The sequence below is a fragment of the Rhinopithecus roxellana genome, chromosome 10, assembly GCF_007565055.1.
Source record: "Rhinopithecus roxellana isolate Shanxi Qingling chromosome 10, ASM756505v1, whole genome shotgun sequence".
Taxonomy (NCBI): domain Eukaryota; kingdom Metazoa; phylum Chordata; class Mammalia; order Primates; family Cercopithecidae; genus Rhinopithecus; species Rhinopithecus roxellana.
This window is the reverse complement of record NC_044558.1, coordinates 107631331-107650128: the sequence shown is the minus strand read 5'-3', so window position 1 is coordinate 107650128 and position 18798 is coordinate 107631331. Positions and strand designations below refer to the sequence as shown.

General features: G+C 39.2%; 1 protein-coding gene across 2 annotated transcripts in view; it reads right to left on the bottom strand.

The window, feature by feature from the left end:
• Positions 1-18798, bottom strand: part of CFAP54 (cilia and flagella associated protein 54) — a 380731-nt gene that overhangs the window by 340898 nt on the left and 21035 nt on the right. For both annotated transcript variants that reach the window (XM_030939210.1, XM_030939211.1), the window contains exons 5-9: positions 17371-17429; positions 11054-11197; positions 8104-8217; positions 7880-7981; positions 3646-3844 (exon numbers count right to left, since the gene is read on the bottom strand). In XM_030939210.1, coding sequence (XP_030795070.1) covers positions 3646-3844; positions 7880-7981; positions 8104-8217; positions 11054-11197; positions 17371-17429 — 618 coding nt within the window. The remainder of the gene's footprint in view (positions 1-3645; positions 3845-7879; positions 7982-8103; positions 8218-11053; positions 11198-17370; positions 17430-18798) is intronic.

Below are 18798 nucleotides of genomic sequence, written 5' to 3'. Positions count from 1 at the left end.
CTGAGACTTCTTAACCACAACACACAAAGGATCAACTATATAGGATATATCGATAAATTGGACTACATTAAAATTAAGAATTTCTGTTCCCCAATGGATATCATTAAGAGAATGAAAAGACAAGCCGCCAAGTAAGAAATGATATTTACAATACATGTATTCAATAAAGGACATATCCAGAATATATAAAGAATTCCTGCAAATCGACAGAAAAAAGGACAAAAGGTTAAAATAGGCACCTCACAAAATAGGATATCCGATAGTGAAAAAAGTGTATGAAAAGATGTCTAACTTTATCAGTCATCAGAGAAATTTAAGTCTATACTGCAACACCACTGAATTCACACCAAAATGGACAAAATGAGAAAGACAGAAAATACTGTCAGAGAGATTTTGGAGTAATGGAACCCTCATAAAATGTTAATGGGTGTGCAAACTAAAAAAACCACTTTGTAAAACAGTATCTGATGAAGCAAAATAGGAATATCCCATGCTCTTGCAATTCCACACTAACAGAAATGCATAGCAGATGTTTAACATATTTCTCTGAGTAATTTATAAAATAAAAAGATGAAAACTATCCACAGGGATAGAGAAGATCTAACCACATGATTTACTAGCTTAACTTAATCAACATATATATAAAGCAATGCACCCAACAACAACAAAAAAATATATAGTCTTTCAAGTACACACAGACTATCTACCATAGCTGGCCATTTGCCAGGCCATCAAGCCTATCTTAACAAATGTTCACAGTTCCAAATAATACATAATATGCTCTCTGACCATAGTATAATTAACATAGAAATCAGTAACCAAAAGATAGTTAGAAAATCTCCCATATTTTGATTCAGAACCCATATATCAAAGAATAAATCACATTGCATATTAAAAATATTCTTGCCCGGGCGCGGTGGCTCAAACCTGTAATCCCAGCACTTTGGGAGGCCGAGACGGGCGGATCATGAGGTCAGGAGATCGAGACCATCCTGGCTAACACGGTGAAACCCCGTCTCTACTAAAAAATACAAAAAAACTAGCCGGGCGAGGTGGCGGGCGCCTGTAGTCCCAGCTACTCGGGAGGCTGAGGCAGGAGAATGGCATAAACCCGGGAGGCGGAGCTTGCAGTGAGCTGAGATCAGGCCACTGCACTCCAGCCCGGGCGACAGAGCAAGACTCCGCCTCAAAAAAAAAAAAAAATATTCTTAACCAAATAGTAATAAAGATATATCAGAACTTCAGATACATAGCTAAAGCTGAATTTAGAATAAATGTCTTAATATGCATTTAATGCAAATAATAACAAATCCTAAAAATCAATGATCTAAGCTTCCAAGTCAGTAAGTTTCTTAAATCAGTAAAGCAAACCCAAGAAAGTACAATAAAGGAAGTAATGAAGAGCAAAAATCAATAATATGGAAAATGGATATACAATAGGGAAGATCAACAAGGTCAAATATTGTTTCTTTGCAAAGACTAATGAAATTGGTGAACCCTTGGTAATAAGAGAGAAGGCAAACTGATCAATGTTACAGTGAAAAAAAGGACATCATACAGATTCTACAGACATTAAAAAGATTATGATGAGATACTGGAAATCCTTAATGAAAATTTTAAGGCTGGACGCAGTGGCTCCCACCTGTAATCCCAGCACTTTGGGAGGCCAAGGCAGTTGGATCACCTGAGGTCAGAAGTTTGAGACCAGCCTAGCCAACATGGTGAAACTCCATCTCTACTGAAAACACAAAATTAGCCAAGCGTGGTGGTGGCACATGCCTGCAGTCCCAGCTACTTGGGAGGCTGAGGCAGGAGAATCACTTGAACTGGGGAGGTGGAGGTTGCAGGGTGCAGAGATCATGCCATTATACTCTAGCCTGGGCAACAAGAGCAAAACTCTGTCTCAAAAAATTAATTAATTAATTAATTAATTAATTAAAATATTAGATAAAACAGAAAATTTTCAAGGAAAACACAATTTACTAAAGAGATAGTTTTTTTTTAAAAGAATGAAAAGAAAATCTGAAAAATTTTATATCTATGGAGGAAACTGAATTCATTGTTTAAAATATTCCCACACAAAAAATTCCAGGTACAGATGGGCTGCACCAGAAAATTCAACCAAACATGTAGGAAGAAATAACACCAATATAACACAAAACATTTACAGATAATGGAGAAAGAGGGCATACTTCTCAACTCATTTTATGAGGCTAATATGACCTTGTGAGCAAAATCTAAAAAGAACATTACAAGAAAGAAAAGTCTGTCCCATCAACAGAGAAGCTGAAATATTAAACATTACCAAACAAATCAAGCAATGTATCAAAAGGCTAATCCTTACCTCCAAATTAGGTTTATTCCAAAAACATAGGATGCTTAAAAATTAGATAAACAATCCATATAATCAACCACATTAATACAAAGAAATGAGAAAGCCATCTGATCAACTCAGTAAATCTCAATAAATTCAGAGAGTGGCCGGGCGCGGTGGCTCAAGCCTGTAATCCCAGCACTTTGGGAGGCTGAGACGGGCGGATCATGAGGTCAGGAGATCGAGACCATCCTGGCTAACACGGCAAAACCTTGTCTCTACTAAAAAAATACAAAAAACTAGCCGGGCGAGGTGGCGGGCGCCTGTAGTCCCAGCTGCTCGGGAGGCTGAGGCGGGAGAATGGCGTAAACCCGGGAGGCGGAGCTTGCAGTGAGCTGAGATCCGGCCACTGCACTCCAGCCTAGGCAACAGAGCGAGACTCCATCTCAAAAAAATAAATAAATAAATAAATAAATAAATAAATAAATAAATAAATAAATTCAGAGAAAGCTTTTGTAAAATTAAACTATTCAAGATTAAAAAAAAAAAAACACTTAGCAAACCAGGAATAAAAGAAATGTCTGTGATCTGCAAAAGGGTATCTATAAGAATTATTCAGTAGATATCTCAAATAATGGCAAAATGTTGAAAGCTTTCCAACTGAGGAAAAAAATGAGACAAGCGAGTCTGCTATCACCACTTCTTTCCATGTGTTATTGGAAATCCTATACAGTGCAATCATCAAGAAATGCAAGAAAAGAGAAATTAAAAGATTAAGGATTGGACAGAAATAAGCCATTCATAGATGATTGTATATACAAAAAAAGTCCCTCCAAAATCTACTAATACATTATTTGAAACATCAATTGACCTTAGCAAGGTTGCTGAATTCAAGATCAATATAAATTGTATCAGCTGGGCACAGTGGCTCACACCTGTAATTCCAGCACTTTAGGAGGCTGAGATGGGTGGATTGCTTGTGCCCAGGAGTTCGAGACCAGACTGGGAAACATGGTGAGACCCCATCTCTACAAAAAATACAAAAATTAGCCAGGTATGGTGGCAAATACCTGTAGTCCCAGCTACTTGGGAGGCTAAGAAGGGAGGATCGCTTGAGCCAGGAAGTTGAGGCTGCAGTGAGCCATGATCATACCACTGCACTCCAGCATGGGTGACAAAGAGAGACTTTATCTCAAAAACAACCAACCAATCAAACCAAAATAAAATAATATAAATTTTATCAGTTTCCTATGTATGGACTACCATGCTAAAATTTTTGTTACTCATGTCTATCATTCTATCATAAAACAGTATCTTAACATCTTATTTACTTATCAAAAGTTCTCTTCCTGCCATAAACAATTCTGAAACAACATCATGAATCTCCACTTCGTCTGTAACAATGGGTCCAGTTTGCAGTATTCGCCTGTTTGAATCAGAAAGAGCTTCCAAGACAGCCAGAAACCGGGATGCAGTGCTATCAAACATCTCATCCAATAGCCGCTCTGTGACAGTACGTGGCCATGATAACTGAAATTGAGAAAAAAAAGTTCAGTCCATTTGTTAAAGCTATTATATTGTGGGCACAGTGGCTCATGCCTATAATCCCAACACTTTTGGAGGCCAAGGCAGGAGGACTGCTTGACCCAAGGAGTTCGAGACCACCTGGGCAACACAGTGAGACCTCCATTTCAACAAAAATTTAAAAATTGGCCAGGCATGTTGGAATGTGCTTGTAGTCCTAGCTGCTTGGGAGGCTGAGGTGGGAGGATCACCTGAGCCCAGGGAGGCAGAGGCTGCAGTGAGCTAAGGTCATGCAACTGCACTCCAGCCTGGGTGACAGAGTGAGACCCTCAGGCAAAAAAAAGAAAAAAACCTGTTATAAGGCAAAGAAAAGTAAGGCATGCTTAATCAATGCTAAAACAGAGAGCAGTTGGTCTAACAACAAGCAGGTAACAAAAGATACCTGCTTTTGTGTTCTCATTTTTTGAGATGTCACTCCAGATTTCATCAGAGGTATCATGCTGCCATTACATCAAAGACTTTGTTGTTTCTTCATATGCTTGTGTTTCCAAGGCAGCATTAAAAGGTTGTTTATTATGGTTTGCTTATTAAGCGAGCATAAATCTTCATATGCTTTATAGTATCTTCATTATAGCCTTAGGAACTGATATTCAAATTTTGGTTACCTAAGAATTACTCAGGGGTGCTTTGTAGATTCAAGACCAAATTTCCAGAGATTTTGTGTGTCTGGACACTTTTAATAAGCACCGCAGGATATTCTCATGCAGAAGGTCCTCAAGCCAAAAGTTGAAGCAATATTTAGCAGTATAAATAATAAGGTTTGTGGTAATTAACTCTAAGAAAGAATTGATCAGCTTTATGCTAACAGGCTAGTGACTGTTTAGAACCTGTGTGGGTTCCCAGTCATTATGCTTTGTACTGGCCCCAAATGACTGCACTTCCTGCACATGCTTCCTGCCACACTTCATTCTTCTCTCCAACAAATGACCTGTTCTCTGCATTTAGTTTGCCAGCAAATAAGAACTGTAGTTCTAGTTGACTTTTCTAGAAGCCTTATCCAGCTGGAAGATATCCTCATAATTCCCTTGCTTTTATTTCTCTTATTAAGGCAAAGTCAGAAAGACAGAAAAACAAAAGCAGGGATAAAGTTGGCTTGAACTACTTTCCTGCAAACACTAGCTTCCCTACTCATAAGCTTCTGTACCTTTTCAATCCATAGGCCAACTGGTGTGTTAAAAGCTTCAACAAGAGGCCAGGCGCAGTGGCTCATGCCTGTAATCCCAGCACTTTGGGAGGCCGAGGTGGGTGGATCACGAAGTCAGGAGTTCGAGACCAGCCTGGCCAATATAGTGAAACCCCGTCTCTACTAAAAATACAAAAATTAGCCAGGCATGGTGGTGTGCGCCTGTAGTCCCAGCTATTTGGGAGGCTGAAGCAGAAGAATTGCTTGACACAGGAGGCGGAGGTTAACGTGAGCCAAGATCATGCCACCACACTCCAGCCTAGGTGACACAGTGAGACTCCATCTCAAAAAAACTTCAAAAAAATTTGAACTTCATGCCCTGCCTTCTCTTTTCTTATAGAGGTAAGAGTTTTTCCTAAGATTTTTATTTAGGTTAAAACAGAGCTTTTAAAAATACATACTGAAACAGCATAATCAACTTTATGAATAATTAGAAGTATTCAAAATGAAATAGTAAAACCCAAGTGAATAAGACAATGAAATTACTTATAAAATATCATAGAAAAACTAGCAAAAAGAATGGAATATTTATCAGAGCTGTAAATAAAATATTAAGTAAAAGATTTTGAAATATAAATATTTAAAAGATCTATAAAAAAAGAATTAAAGCTGAAGCGATAAGGAAAACAATGGATTGTCAAGTATAAAAAGCAAAATAATAATGTCTATAAAAATAATGAGCTCATTCAAGTATATTTTGAAAATTGAAATCCCTAGTAGATAAATGGTCAAAGACTGAAAAATAATTCACACAATGAAAGAAAAGCTGGCTCAAAAAAACAAAGTTAAAATGGCAAGCCATCTTATGAAAACTGAATTAGCAAAAAAAAAAAAACCAAACAAATAATAATATAAAAATAATAATAGCTTGTGGTAAAATAATTGGTACTTGCAAGTTGTCACCTTGAAAATAGGAATACTTGTTTTGGAAAGCAAGTTGGCAATATATATCAAGGGAAATAAAATGTTTATGTCCTTCGATTCTGTAATCCTACACCTGGAATTTTATCCACAGGAAATAAAAGAAAGAAAAAAAATAAGCATGTCTGAAGATGTGGATGATATCAATACTTAAAATAGCAAAAAAATTTGAAAGAACTAAAATAATAATGATAAAATAGACAAATTATGACATATATACTGTATAGGATACATTATATTATTATTTAAAATGTCAGGATGAATGAAAATCTGAATGGCACAACTGTACAGTTTGGTTCCATCTCTAAATACTATGGTCTCCATGACATCTACTCTGGGAGATGTATTATGTTAATTTCCCAACATCATGTGTCTATTCCTAGTGAAGCTCTATTTATCACTGACCCCCAGCAAATTTTGCCTACTCTGACTTCTAAGTTAGCTTAAAAGCTTATCCGAGGAATTGCCTATAATTTAATTAATTACTCACCATTTAATAGACTGTTGGTTAGTAAGGGATACATCTTAAAAGGGATGTATAAAAGGTACCTGTGGGCTCAGTAGTCAATATTGTCACACTAAGTAGCAATGGAAAGGTACCATGTCCAAAAACCATTTGTATTTAAATATAATAATTCATTTAAAAGAAAGAAAAAGGATTACTCCTAAATGTGTTAAGAAGAAATGAGGAAAGAGAGTAGCAGTGATTGGAGTAGCGGCTGAGCACTGGACTTAAGAGATGCAGGTGCTGGTTCTGGTTCTGCCAGCGGCTGCCTTTGTGATCTTGAGCCAGTCATTTAAATACTGCAGGCTTTATTTTCCCATCTGTAATATAAAATGACTGAACCAGATAATTTCCCAAATCCTTTCCAGGTTCTGAGATTTGATACACCTCTTCTGTAAGAAACTGCTCATCTCCTTCACCATAGATTCATTTTCAATCCCTACATGGAAGCTCGCAGAAGAGGGTATATATCCATCTAGAACAGTCAGGTAGAGCTTCAAAACGATATAGAACTGGGCTCTGGGGGATATTAAGAGTCAGGAAGGCAAAGGGAAGAAGAAGAAAAAAAAGACAAGGGGAAGAAAAAGGGCTGAGGGCCCCACAGGCCTGACGTTGCCTACTCCCTGCCCTATGGTCATCTTTACTAGTGTTTGCTTGTGGTTGGGAGAGGCTGTGTGGCTGGTTACCACATATGAGAAGAACAGACTCATGTCACTTCTATGCTGAGCATCACTAGATGTGCAAGGTTCCCCAGAGCTCTCTTTTATCCCCTCTGGCCAAATGACTAGCAATGTTTGAAACGAAGGCTGCTCTTCAGCCTGGCCCTGAGCAGCTTTTGTAAGGCAGAGCCCCTGATAACTAAAATAACATATGACTCCAGTAGACAATAAATTGTTTTAAGCCACCTGAGGTACGGGGGTTGTTTGTTGCTACTGGATAACCTAGCTCCTGAACATTCCCAAGGGTAAAACCTAAGGCTGATGAGAAAAGGTGCCTCCATCTTCTCTGCAGCCTCAAAGCCTGCTCGCCTGCTCAGCTCACCCTAAGCGGTCAAAGACAAAGGCATGCGCAGAACCACTCAGAGGCCTATTCATTTGCAAGAGCCGGTTCATTGAAATCTTTCACTGGCTCCTCTTCAGCCTCTTGTCCTTTAAGGCTGCAAAACTGGGATTGTGCTAAGACACAAAAGCTTTGAGAAAGAGATGAAGTGAGGCTATGTGCAAACTAGAAAAACACTCTTCTCTCTATTTACCCATTGAGGCAGAGAACTGGGGGCAGAATTTAATGAGTGACTAGGCTTGAAAGATATCAGAGCATAATACAAATACACTGCAAAAAGAGTCTTAAAGAGAGAAGATACGTTTAGACTTACAGTTTGTACTTCCCTTAGGTTAATTCTTATCTTGGGTCTAAAGACAGCTTTGTTTTTTCTTCTAGATTCAAAGACTCCTCTTTTGAAGATCATCACTGCCATCTGCCTCAAAAAGCAGAATTATACATGAAATAACAATGAGATATACTTCCCAACTACTAATATTAAGTATTTAACCAGCTGTGAGTGTGGTAAATTTCTTTTATTTCATGAAATTTTTATACCTTTATTGTGGCCTCTCTAAAATATCTTCGCGATTCTTCCTGGGATTTTGAGGAACTCATTAATTCCAGTTGTCTTAACTCATCAATTTTAGCCAAAGCACGCCGAGCAAATGCCTACATGCGATTAAAATAAATTTAATTCATAAATCAGAATATAGTGATTAAAATGTATAAAGACAATATGTTTTGTTCTCCTAGGCATTTGATTTAATCTGTGAATTAAGCTCTAAGTTAATGCTGACTCCTTTTATCTAGTCTCATTTTCTTTAAGAACCATTAAACTCTCCAATAAACGGTGAGATAAGGTAACTTTGTGAATTAAGAAATTTTAAAAAGGAAAGCTGAAATATGACTTAAACAGTAGCTCCATACAGACTATCACTTCTCAGCATTTGGCACTGCATGTCCTCATGTGCGCACAAACACGCGCGCGCGTCCTCAGTTGCTCTTCTCAAATCCTAACCTTCCTATCATGACATGCTGTATTATCTACTTAACTGTTCACATTGACCACCAAACTGTGACTTCCTGAAAGGATCTTACTCATTTTTGTGTCTCCAGTACGCAGCACACTGTGTTTAATAAATATCTGAAGGAAGGAAGAAGGGAGGCTTTCTTATTTAATCATATCACCATTATTATAATCCTCTAGAGATAACAAATGAGTTCAAGGGAGTTATTAAGAACTCAATAACAAGAGTTCATGTCCCTTATTTCACCATCTCTTTGAAATATTTCATTCACCATTTGTAATTTTTAATGAAGATGCTTCTAGACCAACCACAATATTAACATATATGAAGGGTTACATTTTCCAATAAAGAAAAATCCCAAATGGGATCAAATGGCCAAAACACTATAAAAGTTTCATTCCCTAACTAATCTTAATAGCTACAGAACAAAATATGCCACCACTAGTACACTGACGTTAACTCTCTCTCTCTCTCTCTCTCTCTCTCTCTCTCTCTATATATATATATATATATGACGAGTTGTCTTTCTGGAATCTATCTTGAGCTACACAAGTAACCCGTGAAGGTTGAATTAGGCTGTTCCTCTGCCTATGTGCCACCAGCATCTAACCCTTCAGAATTAGTTCAGGCAGGAAAAACTAAATGGAACTGTGAATTGGCCAGATGATTTATTTATGGTTGTCAACAAGATATGAACAGGCATGTACACAGCCATGAAGGCAGTCCTACACAGGACTTCCAGCCAAAGAGGTTGACTAGAGCAGAAGTCCAGCTTATGCCCCACATACCAAACCATGTACCCTCATGCAGGAACGTGTTGGCCCAAAGGAAGGGGTGCTTATTTCTCTTTCTCACCAAGGCCCCATCCACTGACCAAGCCAGGTATCATGTAATGTAGAGAAGGTGCCTTTTTCAGATTTACACTGGGGCACTCTACAGGCCAATAGAAGCCCTGGAGTATATATATATATACACACACACACATATATATATAAATTTTATATATATATATAATTTTTTTTTGAGATGGAGTTTTACTCTTGTTGCCCAGGCTGGAGTGCAATGGTGCAATCTCAGCTCACTGCAACTTCAGCCTCCCGGGTTCCTGCCTCAGCCTCTTGAGTAGCTGGGACTACAGGCACACACCACCATGCCTGACTAATTTTTGTATTTTTAGTAGAGACAAGGTTTTGCCATGTTGGCCAAGCTGGTCTTGAACTCCTGACCTCAGGTGATCCACCTGCCTTAGCCTCCCAAAGTGCTGGGATTACAGGCATGAGCCACCATGCCCAGCCTGAAGTTAAGTTATATTTCAAGTACTCGATCAAAAAGATATGAAAGAAGGAAAAACAAAAAAATAGAGTGTATTAAATGGTCATTAGAAGGTGTATTCAATTAGCTGGGCATAGTGGTGTGCATCTGCAGTCCCAGCTACTCCAGAGACTAAGACTGCAGTGAGCTGTGATCAGACCACTATACTCCAGCCTGAGCAACAGAGCAAGACTCTGTCTTAAAAAAGAAAGAAAGAAAACAAAAGAAAAAGAAAGTGTATTAAATGGTGGTTAGCAGAGAAAAGCAAGACAAGAGCGTGCTAAGTGATAAGGAACACAAAACTAAACGAGGAGGGAAGGCGGCTTGTGTCCAAGAGCAAAATGAGGATGGAAAGACAGCAGACAGAAATTTTTGAGATCTACTGCACAGCATGGTGATCATAGTTAACAACAACGTATTACATATTTCAAAATTGCTAATGAATAGATTTTAAGTGTTCTCACTACAAGAAAAAGACATGTGAGAAGATGAATATGTTACTTAGCTTAATATAATCATTCCACAGTGTATACATTCAACAAAACATCACATTGTACCTCCTAAGTATATACAATTATTATTTGTCATTTAAAAATAAAAATCTTAATTTAAAAAATTCCAAAAATCTTAGAAATGGAGCAAAGAAGGTGAAAGTGAATAGAGAATAAAGGAGAGACCAGAAAGGAGGGCAAGAGAAACAGAATGGAAAAGCCAAACAAATTTGTGCAAATAAAGCCTTGAACTTTTGTCTTTGCTTCCTTTCAATTCTTTGGTTGGGTTTTGCTTTTCCCCTTGTAGACATCTAAGGAAGAAAATGCTGGATACGCTCTATTTTAAAATATTGGGCCTGGGCATGGTGGCTCACACCTGTAATTATGAGAAGCCAAGGCAGGCAGATCACCTGAGTTCAGGAGTTCAAGATCAGCCTGGCCAACGTGGAAAAACCCTGTCTCTACTAAAAATACAAAAATTAGCTGGGCATGGGTGGCGTATGCCTGTAATTTCAGCTACTCAGGAGGCTGAGGCAGAAGAATCACTTGAACATGGGAGGCAGACATTGCAGTGAGCCAAGATCACGTCACTGCACTCCAGCCTGGGCAACAGAGTGAGATTCCATCTCAAAAAAAAAAAAAAAATTGACTCCTCAGGGTTAAAAAGCAGCATACCTCTCCATGAATTCCGGCTTGGCAGTCATAGCAGCACTGGCAAACAGCCGTGTAGAGAGTAGTGCGCCATGTCAAGTACCTGAGCGACAGGAGCGGGACCAAGGACTCCATACACATGCTGGCCCACAGGAGATACTCTAAGGCCTGCAAAATAAAGGGCACCATTGGATTCGTTTTCATTTTAAGCTAATAATGATAATTGTATTAAATATAATCAAATTCTAAGTTGTGAGCACAAGTTGCTGATTACTTAAACCAAAAATACCATAAATAACATGTCAAGAAGAAACAAGCATTTAAAAAGTAAAAGATAATTTAAAGAACTCAAAATTTCAAGCCATTTTGGAGGACATTCTAAAATGTCTTTTTGTTTGTTTGTTTTTAGAGAGTCTTGCTCTGTCACCCAGGCTGGAGTGTAATGGCACAATTGCAGCTTACTGCAACCTCCGCCTCCTGGGTTCAATTGATTCTCATGCCTCAGCCTCCTAAGTAACTGGAACTACAGGTGTGCACCACCACACCTGGCTAATTTTCTATTTTAGTAGAGAGGAGGTTTTATCATGTTGAGCACTCTGGTCTTGAACTCCTCACCTCAAGTGATCCATCTGCCTAGGCCTCCCAAAGTGCCGGAATTACAGGCATGAGCCACTGCACCCGGCTTATCTTGTCTTCTTACAAGCTTCTCTGCTCATTTTTATTAGTATTTATCATGTCAACAGTAGTCCAGGAATTAACTCCAATGATACAATTGTTATTTGTTAGCGTGGAACCAGTATATTATTCTGAAGATTAGCTGGTATAGGAGGTAAGGAAAATGAAAAAGGCTTACAGCCTGGGGCCTGCAATGCTTAGTAGAAATGGTCCAAGATTAGAATTAAACAAACCGGGATTTCAGTCCCAGTTTTACCACCTAGTGACTGGATCATTTTACCTCTTTAGGGCTCAATTTTCTCATCTGTAAAATGGGTATTTTTTCACATCACAATAGTGTTGTTATGGAGAAAGAGATAATGTACATGACATGCTAGGAAAATACTTCCACAATCTAAAATAAAATCCACCTTGATATACCTCCAGTGCATTGGTCCTCATCATGCCTTCAGAACAACACAAAGCAGTCCAAAACTCACTTCTAAATTACAGCCATCCAGAAATCTAAAAACACTTATGCAGCCTGCCCTCTCCCTCGGCTCTCTCATCCAGGGTAAATATCCCCAAGTACTTCCATCCCTCACGGAACTGCACTGCCCTTCTCCACCATGATTGGCCTTCTGTGGCTTTGCCTCAGGTTGCCAGCATCCTTTCAGGGTGTATGGCTAGACCACAGTACAGTGAATGCTCTCAGTCCCTGGCTGTGGACACTGTACCTCTTCTAAATTAGACTGAGGTTGATTCATTGCTGTTTTTGTTGTTGCTGTCATTGTTATTGTTGTGAACTTTGTGAACTGATATGAAATTAATCAGATCACCAAAAACCCTTGAATTTTTCTCACATTTGCTGCTCCCTAACAATCTCTATTTCAGATTTTTGCATTTGGATTGTTGTGGTTTGGGTTGGGTGGTATATGATTAAGCCATGCCTAAATTTCCCCTTTAAATTCACATCTTTCTAAAATCCTTCAGGACTCCTGGTATTAGAAATGTCACATTTCAAAATAAAAATAGCTTCAGTTAACAATTGTTCACATTGCATTTGATTTGTTTATGGAAAATCAAAGTTTTTTGTGCCAGAAGGGATCTTAAAAGTAATCTAGCTTGACTCCACGAGGCTAAACTCATTCTAAGCAAAAGAGCTGGGGCTGAAACTCAGATCTTTGAACTCCCAAGTGCAGTGTTCTTTCCACTACACAGAGGAGCCTTGACAAAGGGGAGAAGCTCACCATAAACTACATAGGGTTATGAAAAACTATCTTTCAAGTTTAAACAGGAAAAGCCATTTTCAAAATATGACTCAATTTGTAGCATTTTTTTCTTACCCTTAAAAGCTACAAATAATTGTTTCCATTAATTAAAAAAAATTAAAAGGATACATCAGGACTATTCTCTTCATGGGAAAAAAAAAAAACTTTGAAAAGTCAAATGATATCCATATCCAAAACATGGTCCCAGTAAGAGCATGTTGTAGGTGTTCAGTAGGAAACATACACACGATTAATCAGCTCAGCCACAGGATGGCGCTGCAGCCTCATTTATATCAGCTTACACCATTTAAAGAAAATGACAAGCAATTTCAAAGTTAGGACTTAAAGTTTATGTAATGGTATGTGAAATAATTTGACAGTAACTGTTCAAGCCACATACACTGTCAAACTACTTCAGTTTCATAGTAAAATGAAACAGAAATCAATCGTTTCTTAGAATGAACTGATTATAGATGTATTCTTTAATGTTTGCTGAGTACTATACTACAGTTTTAAATGCCATCAAAGAAACTACTCCATAAACAAAAGCAAAATGGTCGTATGTCCTCAGGGAAAGAGGTTTCAGAAGTCTGACCACCTTCTATTCCCTAAGCTTATGCTGGTGACCTCCTGCAGCACTAAGGAAGAGCCCCTGGTTAGTTCTCGCTTTCAGGATGTCTTTAGGAAGACAGGGTTATATCAGAAAATATCAGCTCCTTCTCTGCAGCTTCTCCATTTGAGTAAGTAAACCAAAATAGAATGGGTCATGATGGGATTCCATTTAGTCAACAGACGTGCATTATTCTAACGGTACAGGGTCACATTGCCCCTGGTCTCAGTACATCTCTGACTAGATGTGTGACCCTCAGCAAAGTCACTTTTCCCAGCCTCAGCTCGCTTATCTATTCCATAAGATAGAGGTAATGGCCGGGCGCGGAGGCTCACACCTGTAATCCCAGCACTTTGGGAGGCTGAGGTGGGCAGAACACGAGGTCAGGAGATCGAGACCATCCTGGCTAACACAGTGAAACCCCGTGTCTACTAAAAATATTAAAAAATTAGCCGGGCGTGGAGGCGGGCGCTTGTAGTTCCAGCTACTGGGGAGGCTGAGGCAGGAGAATGGCGTGCACCTGGGAGGCGGAGCTTTCAGGGAGCCAAGACCGCACCACTGCACTCCAGCCTGGGTGACAGAGCAAGACTCCGTCTCAAAAATATATATAGAGAGAGAGAGAGGTAATAACAGCAGTTTTCTCAAAGTGGTGCTGTTAAGATTACATGTGAGGATAAATGAAAGTGCTTACAAGCATGCTTGATGACCGCAGATTTATTTAATCAACACTAATGATGATGATGCTCCTGCCCACCTCATAAGTCTTTCACAGGACCTAGCACACACTACAGATTCAATAAAAATAACAAAAGCCAGCCATCATGCCTAGATCCTATATAAACGGGAGTTTAGACAGTGTGAGGAGCCCAGGTCTATTTCTCCTTCCGTCTTATGCTATAACATACTTGAACTCTGAAGTCACTACAGGATTCAAATCCCTCAGACCCAGGACATCTCACACACGGTGGGACCTCCAAGGACTTGTCTCAATTAAATGGACCCATCAAATCCATTTTTAGCCTCAGCTCAGGAATCAATTTACCATCTGGGGGTTTGGGAATTACTGGTGAAAATTATTAATTTCCTTGAAACATGCTATATTGAACAAACAGAAAGAATGTCATTCAGATCTTCAAGTGCCAAATGTACAACCACCCACCACCCCAAAATTATTGCATCCCTCACCTCCCATTCCCATCTCACAAGACTGGCATCACAGAACTATACTCAATTTGGGCTAGGCGCCATGGCTCACGCCTGTAATCCCAGCACTTTGGGAGGCTCGAGGCGGGCAGATCACTGGAGGTCAGGGGTTTGAGACCAGCCTAGCCAATATGTTGAAACTCCATCTCTACTAAAAATACAAAAAATTAGCCGGGCATGGTGGTGGGTGCCTGTAATCCCAGCTACTCACGGGGCTGAGGCAGGAGAATCACTTGAACCCAGGAGGCAGATGTTGCAGTGAGCTAAGATGGCGCCACTGCACCTAGCCTGGGCGACAGAGCAAGACTCAGTCTCAAAAAAAAGAAAAAAAAGAACTATACTCATTTTAGTCTCATTTTACAGGCAATTTAAGTTTTGAAATATAATTAACAAAAGAATAATTTTAACGGCATAATTTATGTACCCTGTGCTTTTATTAATTCATATAAAATATTATTGGTTCCCATGGTTTCCTTATGGTTGAAAAACTGAAGATTTATCTCCTAATAAGATTAGAATACATATTTAATCAGCATGACAAAATACTCAACTATCCTTATTTTACCAGAGACAAACTCATGGTATATGAGGCAGAGAGGAAATGTCTTACAAAGGTTATGAATAAGAAATTATTTTAAGATGACTGTCACTTTAAAATTCCCTCAGCATTAACAAGCACAAACACTAACAGTCAAATGTTGGCACAGACATCTCTGCCCTTCAAAGCTTTGGCAGCAAGCACTGCAGCAGACCAAACTATGATGGTCCTGTGAAGCCGTGTTTGTTGTTGTTACACCAAAAGCAACCAGAGTATGCAAATTCTCTTTAGGAAATCATGTGGAACTGAATGTAGCATCATTGCAATAGTCTGTAGGCCAAGTTTACATTAGACCTGGGACAGTCCCCCTCAATTTAATTCACACTCAGAAAGCTGGCACAGAGCTTCAAGTCACTGTCTGTCATAGAGTTTTTTAATTTGAGAAGCAAAACAGAGAACACGTAATTAATGTCATCCATTGAGCATGCAAATTTCTTTACTTCCATTTTTATTTTTCAAATGTTGTCAACTTTTAAGATACTTGGCTATGCTTTGAGGAAATAAGAAAAAACGTATCTCTCCTGAGTGTTAGCATATTCAGGGTAAGGTTCTGCATGGAATAAAGAATAAAAGTAGTCATGTTTCAGATGCCAGCAACAACTCAAGCTGGGTCTCAATGGGAGTATGTTCGCCCTTCTTGGCCTACATTCCAATAACTGGAAAATTAATACAGGGAATAAATATGTCTCCCACAGACAAAAACGCTACCAACATTGTAGCGAAGTCAATAGAAGTGTCAGCAACTTCCTCAAGCTAACACTGAGCAGTGAGTACTGGTAAGAATCTTATTATAGGCCGGGCGCGGTGGCTCAAGCCTGTAATCCCAGCACTTTGGGAGGCCGAGACGGGCGGATCACGAGGTCAGGAGATCGAGACCATCCTGGCTAACATGGTGAAACCCCGTCTCTACTAAAAAATACAAAAAACTAGCTGGGCGAGGTGGTGGGCGCCTGTAGTCCCAGCTACTCGGGAGGCTGAGGCAGGAGAATGGCGCAAACCTGGGAGGCGGAGCTTGCAGTGAGCTGAGATCCGGCCACTGCACTCCAGCCTGGGCGACAGAGCGAAACTCCGTCTCAAAAAAAAAAAAAAAAGAATCTTATTATAAAATAAAGTCTCCTTGCCTTCGTCATGCAGCTGGGTTAGAGTTTAAGTGTGCATTCACCCAATTAGCATGCAGGCCAGAAGTGAAAGCACTTCAAGCAGAATAAAATCCAAGCTTCATATCATGAAATAAAGGGGGTAACCATAGTTTATCATCCAAACCAGGACACCTTTTTTAAATTTTCTATTTTATTTTATTTGAGACAGAGTCTTGTTCTGTCACTCAGGCTAGAGTGCAAAGTGGCATGATCTCGGCTCTCTGCAACCTCTGCCTCCCAGGCTCAAGCAATCTTCCCACCTCAGCCTCCCAAGAAGCTGGGACTACAGGTACGTGCCACCAGGTCCAGCTAATTTTTGCATTTTTTGTAAAGACGGGGTTTTGCAATGTTGGTCAAGCTGGTCTCTAACTCCTGGCCTCAAGTGATCTGCCTGTCTAGGTCTCCCAAAGTGCTAGGATTACAGGTGTAAGCTACTGCACCCGGCCCAGGCCACTTTTGCTAGTAAAAGTGGGCACTACTGATAATTACTAACAGGAAAACAGGCATAAACCAGGACTTTGCTGGGCAAGCCAGGATGGGTGGTCACCCTACCTAAAGCTATACTAACCAGATGGATGTTCACTATCAAGTGTGACAAGTACGACTATCTGAGACACAGAGAATACTAACATCTTCAGGAATTTCCTTTCTTTTCATTAACATTTTATCATCTATATTTTAACATATGATCCCTATTAAAGCAAAACTAGGAATAATAATGCTATATAATATATATTTACTAAATTTTATATTATATAATTATCTAAATATTCCTTGTTTAACATTCAATATACTGCGTAATGAAAGCCTTAAGAAAAATAAAACAGGAAATAGAGGGGAAAATATTTGGTCAGTACATTTCATACCTTGGAAGACTGACCTATGGCCATCAGTTTTCTGCAAATGGTGTAAATATAAATGGTACCTGGATGGAGAAAACGATTGTTAACATGTTGTACAGTCAAATGGTAGAAATTTTATATTCCAATTTCTGTGGTTCAAGTCTGTAGTTCCCAAAACAAGTGATCTCATGAGAAAGTCTGATAATGGTATACAGAGTCATACTCATCATAATTTTTCGTGTAACTTGTAAACAAAATCATTAAAATAATTAATATGGCCATATTTTAAATATGTTGACACAAGAATCTTTTAGTCTCATTTTCCAGGCAATTTAAGTTTTGAAGTATAATGAACAAAAGAATAATTCTAGTGGCATAATTTATGTACCTTGTGCTTTCATTAATTCATATAAAATATTACTGGTTCCCAGCTGGGTACAGTGGCTATGCCTGTAATCCCAGCACTTTGGGAGCCTGAGGCAGGCGGATCACAAGGTCAGGAGTTCAAGGCCAGCTGGGCCAATATGGTGAAACCCCGTTTCTACTAATAATACAAAAATTAGCCGGAGGTGGTGGCACGCACCTGTAGTCTCAGCTACTCGGGAGGCTGAGGCAGAAAAATTGCTTGAACCTGAGAGGCGGAGATTAGAGTGAGCTGAGATCGTGCCACTGCACTCTAGCCTGGGCAACAGAGCAAGACTCCATCTCAAAAATATACATATTATTGGTTCCCATGGTTTCCTTATGGTTGAAAAACTAAAGATTTATCTCCAAATAAGATCAGAATACATATTTAATCAGCATGGCAAAATACTCAACAAGGAAACTCATAATAATTTTAAAATTGCAATGCATAACAGGTCACATTATATTCACTCTTGGACTCATATAACATTTTTCCCATTATTATGGTGTGTCCTATAAGCATTCTAATGAAAAACAGCATTTCCAACACCTAAGTAAGGTTATTCAAGTATGCTTTTTTGTCAGACCATTAATTAAAAGAGGATAGAAGGCTGGAGGGAGGGTTGAAGAGAGGAGTGGGGAACATCACCATACTTCTCTCTGTATACAAGCAGTTTATCAAGCTATAAACATAACCAAAAGATGGTAACATGCTTTTAAAAGGCATGTAATTATAACAGGAGTCTAAATATTTTCTATAAAGTATCTAATATTTGTAACCATAAAAGTTCAACAGTTATGAATTCTATGTTCAGGTTTAAACTTTAAAAGTTTCTGAAGGCCAGGCATGATGGCTCACACCTGTAATCCCAGCACTTTGGGAGGCCAAGGCGGGCAAAACACCTGAGGTCAGGAATTCGAGACCAGCCTGGCCAATGTGGAGAAAACCCATCTCTACTAAAAATACAAAATTAGCTAGGCATGATGGTGTGCACCTGTAATCCCAGCTACTCAGGAGACTGAGGCAGGAGAATCACCTAAGCCCAG